Source organism: Leptonotus elevatus, chromosome 9 (assembly GCF_054856555.1).
Source record: "Leptonotus elevatus isolate MCC_2025b chromosome 9, RoL_Lele_1.0, whole genome shotgun sequence".
NCBI classification, from domain to species: domain Eukaryota; kingdom Metazoa; phylum Chordata; class Actinopteri; order Syngnathiformes; family Syngnathidae; genus Leptonotus; species Leptonotus elevatus.
The window spans coordinates 10,985,026-10,995,939 of record NC_141247.1 but is presented as its reverse complement, the minus strand read 5'-3'; the positions used below and the strand labels follow the sequence as shown (position 1 = coordinate 10,995,939).

The 10,914-nt window shown below is 41.8% G+C and overlaps 1 protein-coding gene across 1 annotated transcript; it reads left to right on the top strand.

Moving 5' to 3' along the window:
• Positions 1-4,042: 4,042 nt before the first annotated feature.
• eif4ea (eukaryotic translation initiation factor 4ea) lies at positions 4,043-6,750 on the top strand. The gene is made up of 7 exons (XM_086084454.1): positions 4,043-4,096; positions 4,746-4,852; positions 4,940-5,035; positions 5,129-5,192; positions 5,258-5,371; positions 5,451-5,590; positions 5,655-6,750. Exons 1-7 carry the CDS (start codon positions 4,079-4,081, stop codon positions 5,767-5,769), a joined length of 654 nt encoding a protein of 217 aa, XP_085940580.1. The 5' UTR covers positions 4,043-4,078; the 3' UTR covers positions 5,770-6,750.
• The last annotated feature ends 4,164 nt before the right edge of the window (positions 6,751-10,914 follow it).

Below are 10,914 nucleotides of genomic sequence, written 5' to 3'. Positions count from 1 at the left end.
TTTGCCATCAACTTTTTATCATCTTCACAACTTTATTTCTTCTGAGTTTGACCTGTCTAAGACAAAGAGATGGTTTGACCCTGCTTCCAGCCAAATGGAGCCAACATGTTCTGTACTCAAGAGTGTTGGATTATGGTCGTGCTGCTAAGCCTCCTCCAGGTAAAGACAAACAATTTGCTAAATTCAGACCCTTTAGAGTTTAGAGGAACTGTTCATCTTTGATGATACTGCTCCTGGCTGGGGATGTTGAAGTAAACCCTGGGCCTCAGTTCCAGTGTTCAAATATTTTGGATGGGCTAAAACCACATTCAATTGGGCTACCACCACAGCTACCTAGGCTACAACAAGAACTAGCTGGGTTACCACCACACCTAGCCTTGATACCACCATGCCAGACTAGGCCACCACTGCCAGCTAGAACACTACCATGGCTAGCACTGGACTGGAAACCAATATACCCGTCCAGGCTCTCAACATTGCTAACTGGGCTACCATCACAGCAGGCCAGGCTCTCATCACTGCCAGCATGGCTGGCTGGGTTTCCACCACGGCTGGCCGGACTTCCACCACACCAGGCCGACCTCCCACTACAGCTTAGCTGGGCTTCCATCGCACAAGGCCAAGCCTCCACCGCGGCTGGCTGGACTTTCACCACACCAGGCCGACCTCCCACCACCGCTAGCTGGGTTTGCACTGCACCAAGGCAGGCCTCCACCAATGCTAGCTGGGCTTCCACCACACCAGGCCGACCTCCCAACACAGCTAGCTGGGCTTCCACCGCACCAGGCCAGGCCTCCGCCACAGCTGCTTGGACTTCCTACGTGGCTGGATGAGGTCCGATCGTTCCACCAGAACAGTTTATTAGCGATCCGCCCTACTGCTGGCCTTGTTGCCGACCCCGCTGCTGACCAGCCTGCTGCTGGCCCTGCTACAATCCGGCCTGACAGTTCTGATGCCGTCCAGCCTGGCCAAGGAGCTAGCCCTGCTGCTAGTGGACCTTCTACTGGTACTGTAATAATTGATCGGGCTAAAGTTTGCAATGTATCATGTAGTGTAGATACAGGATGTGAACAAAGATGACACCTCACAAGGACCAAAACTTCCAATCGCGCAATACTCATGCAAAGAACCCTAAAGCTTTTTCAAACCGTAAACCATGCTTAAGTTATTTGGAATCCTCAGACAAAACCTAGAGGAGTTTTTGGAGGACATATTAATGTAAGGAGTATATTACCAAAAAATACATAAACTGCTAACGGACTCAAACTTGGATTATCTGTGTATATCTGAAAGCTGGTTGAAACCATCCACTCCAACAAACTTGGTTAATGTACCTGGTTACATATGTTACAGGAGGGATAGGGACAAAAAAGGGGGTGGGGGTGTATTAATAGTATTCAAGAGCAATTTAAATGTGAAGAAATTAAAATGAGTGCAACATTAGAATGTCTCGGAATACAAATTATCCTGTCACCAACAATGAAACTTAATTTAATGGTCATTTACGACCCACCAATTTATGATAATTTTAAACGTCTTCTTTCAAGTATTGACAGGGGAACGTAATGTATAATCATGGGTAATTTTAACATAAATTGTCAGGATAAAGTTAAGTTGAAATGTTTAATGGATAAATTGGAATACAAACAAATGATAAATCAACCTACCAGGATCACAAGACATAGTGAAACATTGATTGATTTAATCTTTGCGAACAGACCAGAAAGAATAACAAAATCTTATAATTTCATCACAGGGATCGCTGACCATAACAACGCAGCACATCCAAATTATGGCATCACATAAACAAACGGACTAATTCAAGTTTAAAAAAAACATCAAATTATAAGAGGTCTTAAAATTGATGGTATTAGCGTTAATGATAATCAGTTAATTGCAAACTAATTTAACAGATTATTTGTGCAATCAGTCCAGGATTTAGCAAATAATTTCAAGAGTATGCCATCATCTCAAAGTGAACTTCAGCTCAACAGTAGTCATTTTTGTTCTAATCAAAGAAGTCTCACTCGACAAAATTAGGGAAACTATTTTAAGTCCCCCAAAAATATGTCAAAAGATTATCATAATGTAGAGTTAATAAAAACCCACTTAAATACCTTACTAAAGCCTATTACTCATCTTAGAAACCTTTCAATGCAAACAAACACTTTCCCAAATCAGGTGACAAGGACCAAGCCAGTAACTACAGGCCTATTGCTGTCCTTCCTGTAGTATCAAAAGTGCTGGAGAAAATTGTGGCCGAACAATTAATGGAACATCTAAAGACGAGCCAACTGCTGTATCCCCAGCAGTTTGGCTTCAGAAGTCATTGCAATACAGAAACCGACAACATTTACCTACTGGAACAAATAAAATGTTCTTTTGACAAAGGTAATTTAGTGTGAGCTATGTTTTTAAACCTAAAAAAGGCCTTTGACACAGTGGGCCACTGCATTTGCATTATTATGAAAATATTGCAGCAATTTGAAATGTCACCTCCAGCTCTTATGTGGATCAAGTCCTACCTGGAAGGTAGAGAACAGTGCGTTAAGTTAGGAGACATCAGGTCTATTCTGCTTTCAAATAACCTAGGAGTGAATCAAGGTTCCATTTTGGGTCCCTTATTGTTCACAATGTACATAAACGACCTTCCAGACTGCTGCAGGAGTGTTAACTGCCAGCTTTATGCGGATGACACTCTAATTCATGTGTCAGCCAAAACATCTGCGGAGGCCTTACACAATATCTCACAATGTCTTGAACAATCCCGTCTAACTTTAAACATTAAAAACCCAAACATTTTCAATGTGTTTCTCTATCAGTAAGAGATCTTCAAATGGTACCTTTTGAAGTTTCTTTAGAGCGTGACCTAATTATTGAGGTAAATGAAACAAAATATCTGGGTATTGTTTGGGATAAACATCTGAAGTTTTAAAGTCATGTAAACCACGTTTGCAAAAAAAGGTTAAGTCAAATCTAAATGGTGTTTGCTTCATTTGAAAAGAGCTACCACAACAAGCTGCCCTGTTGTATATGCATCTGTCATATTGCGTTACAGCATGGTCACAAACATCCACCTCCATTTTGAAGCCAATAACTTCTCTGTATAAAAGGGCAGTTAAGATTTTTAATAGGAAACCAATGAGCTGGCACCATTGTGAAATCATTCAGAAACACAAGCTTTTTACCTTTTGAACATTTTTGTATTTTGAAACTGTCTTTTAAATGTTTGTACATCTGTGTGTCACCACTGCTATCTGGTCTCATGATGAGATGGAGATGAATAAAAGTGTCTGGCTGAAGTCGGGCCAAAACCGCTCTCGTTGAATGGGAGAGATTAGTAAGCACTGTCAACTGTACAGGAAATGTACTTGTGTAATATTGTTGGAGATTGATTTGGGATTTTGATGACTCTCATTTTAGGCTGTCTTTTAAATCCGCCCGAGGGACTGCCAATGAAAATTAGCTTGACTTAGCTAACTTGGGAACATTTACACTGTAAAATGTTGATTCATGTGCTTGTCCCTCTTAAATAAATACATTCAAATTCAAAAATCAACGTAATTAATTTTATGGGAACGAGCAAAGTTACAGGACCCCGTGACGTCACAGTCAATAGAGCACATGCGAGGGCAGCGGCTTAGCTTTAAAGAAAAAAAAAAAAGAAATGTGTTTTTGGTTAGTTTATCATTTTGGCGAAATTCCAAATGCATAAATGTAAAATTTATGCGAATGAAGCCATCGTTTTTGGCTTTCATTAACGAACTGAGGCTTTATAGTTTGTCAATTATATGGAGAGGAAGAAGAAGAAAAAAAGCAACGATGACTATTTCTGCTTGTGTTGAATGTCACATATTTGTCAAATTTTATTTGGAATGTATACTTAGTTATCCCCCTAGCGTTTTGTTTAATGTTCAAATGTTAAGGTATTGTTTGATGTACCTGATGTTTGATTGTGAATTACGATTGTTGAATAAAGTTTGGTTAAAAAAAGGAAGGGGCGGGGGCGGTTCGCCGAAGCTGGTCCAATCAGCTTATTTAACAAAGGGGGAAAAAACGCGAAGGCAGGTTCTCCAAGATGGCGACTGCCGTTACGGTGAGTGCCCTGGCAAACACCAGTAGTCTTAAAAGTCGCCTCATGCTCGCTCGCACATTTTAGTGTACGCCAGTCAACGTCGTGTATTGAGCATTTAGACGCGTAAATAGAATAAAATGTCTGGTGTTCGTAAATTACCACTCGCTTGCAAGGGATACCGTAGCAGATTTTGCAGCAGCCTCTCTCCGGGGTACTGCCACAAACTTGGCTCTGCTTATTTACTTTATATGTCGTGTAACTGATAAGATAGTTAAATAACACGTCAGTTTAAGCGCAACTGCAAATAATAGAAAGCTTTACCGAAAATGTGAATGTTGTCTGTACGTCCCTTTTCATTACCGCTCGCATCAGATGAAGTCCCCGACGTGAAGTTACACAGCTGATTATACTTTTCCTGACGAATTTACAACGCGTGTTGCGGTTTAATTAGTTGCGTGAAAAATCAACTAAACGATTTTTAAAAAGTAGTTGGTAATGTTCTTTTTAAAAAGAACACATATGGGCTTTAAATGTATGTAATATGCAAAGGGGAGGATTAAAATATGATTTTTGTAAAAAGAAAAAGAAAGATTTATTTTAGGGCTTATCGTCAAATCAGTTATTGCTTAATTTGTAACCCTTAAACCTTGTATTCCTTTTTGTTGATTAGGTGTTACCATCCAACACTCAAGAGCCTGAGAAGGAAGAGAGTGAGACGACTGTTCAAAAACTGGTTGAAAGTCCAGACTTGTACATCAAGCATCCGTTGCAGAACAGGTAAGACCCAGAGTCTGGTTCTCCACTACTACCCTCGTCTGATGTACTTTTGACTATAAAACAAATGACAGTAATGTTTATGTGTAGGTGGGCTCTTTGGTTTTTCAAGAATGACAAGAGCAAAACTTGGCAAGCCAATCTTCGTCTCATCTCCAAATTTGACACCGTGGAGGACTTCTGGGCGTAAGTAATGTTTTAACAAAGTTTCTGTGGAGAGAAGCAAACATTGAGGTTATTTATTTATCAATGAAAGATGTGTCCTTTGTTCCTTGCCAGGTTGTATAACCACATTCAGTTGTCCAGTAACTTGATGTCCGGCTGTGACTATTCACTCTTTAAGGTAGGAACATCCTCCCTCCTGGCTTACTTCTATGACATAAAGTTCATAAAATGCTTTGTCCACAGGACGGTATTGAGCCCATGTGGGAGGATGAACGGAACCGGCGAGGAGGCCGCTGGCTCATCACGCTCTCCAAGCAACAGCGCAAGGCTGACCTGGATCGCTTCTGGTTGGAGACGGTAAGTTTTGCTCCCGTCGTGCTTGCCCGTTATGTCGTCCCTCGGGGCCCTCTCATGAGAGTAAATCCTTGCACCGCAGCTCTTGTGTCTTGTGGGTGAAACATTCGACGACCACAGCGACGACGTGTGTGGCGCAGTCATCAATGTACGAACCAAAGGGGACAAGATCGCTATCTGGACCACGGACTATGAAAACAAGGAGGCCATCACACATATAGGGTGAGAAGAGGGCTTCCTTCCGTCTTGTCGTTTTGTGTTTGAATAACCGTTTCTGTTTTGTTAGACGTGTCTACAAGGAGCGGCTTGGAGTCCCTTCCAAAGTGGTTATCGGCTACCAGTCGCATGCCGACACGGCCACTAAAAGCGGCTCCACCACCAAGAACAAGTTTGTTGCTTGATGACGTCCACATTTTGTTCTTTTTGGCCGCCTCTTTTCACATGGACGTTAACTTGCAAGAGATGGAGACACTTGGTTGCGTCCTATTTTTGTAAACTATTTAAGTTTCAGGACTGGAGTACAGTGAAATGACTGCACCCCTCCATGGAGAAGTCTATGATTGTTTGTTGAGAGTATATTTTTGTTTCCAGGAAAGCCTTCGAGTCAAACCACTTGTACAAAGTGTGAATATAAAGTAATAATAATAAGAGACATATTTTTGAAGAGAGGAATCATGTGTAATATTGTGCAATATTTATTTATAATTTTTTGGGGCCTAATTGACACAGTTCATGCTCTTTGTTACTTTGAATCTGCTCGGTTAATTGAGGGCCAGTGTAATTGGGTTAAATTTGTCAGAAGTTTTGTTTTTGGTACAAGTCAACCTCGATTTGATTTTGGTTTCAGATGTGGGTTGTAGTGCTGCCATCTGTGTCATTGAACATTAATGTGCACACCAGTGAGGCAAATAAAAGCAAAGGGTTGTTTTTCTTTCAACCAGCCGTTGAGTAGTCAGCAGACTCCTAGCACATACTGTATCTTTATAGTGACCAAATGTCCAAGACACTATTCTCATCTTATTAGGTAGTACAACAACATATTTTGGCCTCTAAATGTGATTTTTAATTGTCCTGGGTTAGTTTGAAATGGGGCATTTTTTAATTCTCTAAACATGTCTCAAATGGGGGGTCGGGGGATCAGAATAAACAATAACATTTATGTGGTTATTAAAAAAAAAGAAGAAAAAACTCAAATGAGCCGTTTTCATTGGATAAGTTGATCTAAATTAGTTATGCCAAGCAATAATTTGATATCAGTGTGGTCAGTTTAACCTGCAGCATAATTTGTCACATTGGCCAGTTTTGCCCCCAACAATGTTTCATGTCTAAATGAATGATCATTTTTGGAAGGACTTTTTCTAATTAAAGGAACAACTAATTAGCATGATGCACTTCTTTGTGATTTTAGCCTGAGGCTGTTTTAGTTGGGTAAAATGTATTCAGCTAGGTAACGAATAAATACACATAAAACCTGATGACAACTTGTTTGCTAATTCTTAATTAGTTTGCCAATCATTTGAATACTGTTTAAAAACATGACAAATACCCAAAAATTATTGCAAAACATGCTCAACCGTGAGCGTCATGTTACCTTGTGGGTCTTTTGACATGTATTAAAATTTCAAACACATTTACAAAAAATAAAAATGGGCAGGCACGCAAATGTTTATAAGCAAAATGTATCTGCTTTCCTGCCCATTTCACAAAAATAAGTTATATCAGTGGTTAAATGTGCAGTCAGTCATAGTGAGACATGCATACATATTTTTGGTGTCCCAAAGAAACAATGATCAATAAAATGGTCTCAGTTAACCCAAGTTTTGGAAACTGCTGTTATAGTTACTTCTAGTCGATTTCCAGCAGGTGTCAGTATAGCTCCACTTTTTAGGGTTGCCATCTTCAAGTCAAACGCCCTCTTAATTGGAAATTGGGATTCCGCTGAGCTCTACTCAGTTGCGCGCTGGCAAAGGAGATATCTGTAAATAGCAGCTGGGCATCTTATTTATTTATAGGACCCCGTGTCTACACCCTTCACCTGTACTCTCCCCCGACCAACAATAAAATGTCTTACCGCAATCCCCCCGGCAAGGGACCACTACTATCCTGATGCTCAGCAGCTTCTGTGCATCACACAGGGGCGGGGCGGGGGGCTAATGGGGAATTCTCTGTTTGTGTGCACAAGTGCACCACTTTTAAACCCCGAGACATGGCACCGATGAGGCCAGTTGTCCCCCCTTCCTCCTCAAGTGCTCCCTGACAGACATGTTGGCGGTCTCAGCGGGTAGGATATTAACCGAATGGATGCTGACTGTCTCATGCAGTCGTTAATAATGTTGTCACCCCTCCATCTGACATGCTGGAATCGTCTCGGTTGCCAAATGCTATTCTGGGATCGTCGTATGACAACACGCATGCACAAGTATGATTGGAGATTATGCGGCGGTGGCTTTACATATGGAACATATCCACTTCAGCTAGGCTGTACATGCAAGGAGTAGGCAGATGTAGACAAACTATTGATGGATAGCAGAAGATTTAACAATTTATTGGCGTCTGCTTATAAAGAAGTAGGCTTGGTATAGCAACACTGGGCCTGGCATGGGCAGTTTATTTAAATATTGATGATGGGCTGTGGGGTGCCTGGCTGCGTTGGGTTAGGGGCGCGGGCCGTGTTGGGGTGGGGGGCGCTCCTGGGTTTGCTCTCCGGCCGGTGGCCCCGGCGGGGCCCGGGGGTCGTCCTTTGGCGCTGCCGCGGCCTGGGGGGCCCTGAGGTGTTGCGCTTGCTCTGTCCTGGCAGGGGTCGACGGCTCCCCTCTTTGGTGGAGATTTTCATGCATGCCAGATCCACCACACTCGCATCTATCGAAACTCAGACACAATCTGCTTCTTCCTCTGGTCGTTGAATCGGTGGAGGCTGGTGTCTGTGGATCTCACTCTGCTTCGTCTGTCCTTCCTTCCTTTCCTCAGTCTCTCCTTTAGTCTCTTGAGGTCTCCCTGATTTGTTGGAATTGAGATGTTTCTGGAGTTGGTGAAGGACTCTGGTTGGTGGCCCGGTGGGTGGTGGGTGGTGTCTGGTCGGTGCTGGATTTCACTTTCCTTTCTTTTCTTTGGTCCTTCCTCGGGTCTCCTGACGGCCTCACGACTCTGGCTGGATTCTGAAGTGTTCGGTTTAGATTTTTAAATAGGTTTTAGGTGAACTAATGAATACACACTCACACGCACACTCACACGCACGCACACACGCACATGCACATACACATACACATACACATACTCACCCACATACAAAAGAAAAAGAGAAAAAAAAGAGAGCAATGATGATGACATGTCAAATCGGTAAAATTACCGAATGAACAATACCGAGCTCTCCAGAAAAAAACAAACATATATATATATATATATATATATATATATATATATTGATGATATCAACATTGGTATTAATCAACAGTGTAGGCTGTTTGAGCATGGACACCAGCAGATGGGGAAAGAGTGTTCCCTCGATACTTTTATTGCAGCTTCACTCGATCACGGGGCTTTCATGTGAGATCATAACTTAACCCGTTGCAGGGTTACCTTGCTATTTTCTTCCTTCTAAGACAGACCAGTAAAAAAATATGCAGATTTTTTTTTTGGAGGGGAAATTTGTTTTACAAAACCAAAACCATATTAGAACAATATTAGAGCTCATCAGCCCTAAAATCCCCGTTCTCTCACCGTGGAGGCATTCGGAAATACGCTCCGAGCGCACTGCTTCACTATGGCCATTCGGAAACTCAGAACTTTCTTCTTTTGCATTTTAAAAGTTGAATTTATTAAAGGTATAGAGAGGATTTTACAACAAATTAAGTTGTCTGATTCACTTAAAATCGCTTTATCAATCGGTAGCAGACTTGTACTTATGGTTAACAAAAAATAAATACAATTATTCATAATCTGTGGACGTGGTGGGGAATGTCCTGACTCCTGGCTTGTCAGTAACAGTTCTTGCGTATGTGCCCCAAGTACGTAGTTTGCGTAGGCCACTAACGTGGCAGTGTTTACCAATGTGGCGGCGGTGTAGCTTCTTCCCACTGTAGCTAGCTCCTCGCGTGTGTTCAAAGTAAACCAACAATGGTAGAGAGGGATACAGGACCAATGAGCCGTAAAAGAAAGACTGTTCTTGAGGTTGCTGAACGGAGGAGACAAGGACTGAAAGAGGAAAAAGCCAAACAAAAGTCATTTGGGGCAAGTTACTGATCTGAATATATTACTGGATAGCCGATAGGCCAAGACTTTTGAAGCCGCAAGGCCGCCATATTACTCCTCCCAAGAAATGTTTCTCGGCATACAATCCTATACTGTCCACTTGTTTTTTGTTTTGTTTTTTGAACTTGTTACAAAATAGTGACCACCCTACCACAAACCCCTACAAGCTGTATATGTCTAATCTGAACGTGTACGTATAATTTATACAGTAGTCTGCTCGCGAGATAGGAAGAGTAAGATGGGCTGCTATCTAGTAATATATACAGATCAGTGGGGCGAGTGTTTGCAGCGATGGTGTGCGATAAAGCAGCAGAGAGGTCTGAAGATGGATGCTTTGGTTGCTAAGTTACTGCTGGACAGGTAACTTCAGTTAATTTTTGAGTAAGAGCTATACTTTATGAACAGGCTTGGGGAGTAACGGAATACATGTACCGCCGATACGTAATCAGATTACAATTTTTTTTTGAACTATTCCTTTACAGTTACAGGGAAAAAAAGTAATCAGATTACAGGTACATTTATTAAAAATTGGGATTACTTCAAGTGATTACAATTACTACGATGAGAGAAAGTGCGAGAGCGAGTGAGAGAGAGAAAGAGAGAGAGAGAGAGAAGGAGAGAGAGAGAGAGAGCGTGCGTTGCTACTGGAGCTGTGGGGGAGGAGGAGAACTGACTAGTCCGTGTCCTCCACACGCGGGCAGTTTAAAAAAGCTTCATGGACAAGAAGAGGAAATGGCGATTGGTATTCACTGTTTAGAACTTACTCAGCTTGCTGAAGGAACGAAAGTTTGAGCTGAGAGTCCAGCGGCATGCTACGCGCTGCAGCTTATTGCTAGCCCGCTAGCCTACAACCATAATGTGAGTTACACCTTCCAAACAAATCTTCCTTCCACCAATTCATGCGCACTATTGAGAAAACTACAAACTACTCCATCGCCGCGAAATCCTCTCTAATACCTTTAAGTCATTAACCTATTTTGAGTAAATTTACTTGGCGGAGGATCATGGAATGCATCTCCAGTGAAAAGTGAGGGAACACTGTTCATCAGAAAATGTTGTTTTGATGGGGTGTGTAATATGTAAATGAGTGTGGCAATTGTATGATAAATCCACTGTATATATATATATATAAATATTTGTGAAATAGGCCCAGTATTTACTTTGTATTGGTCAATACCAGGTCTCACAGTCCTGCACACTACTACACTAGACAACACAAATGATTCACCTTATGTCAAGCTTGGCTGCTTCGTTAGGGCTGGTAACTGCTCCCTGGCAGAATTTTTTGAGGACAGGTT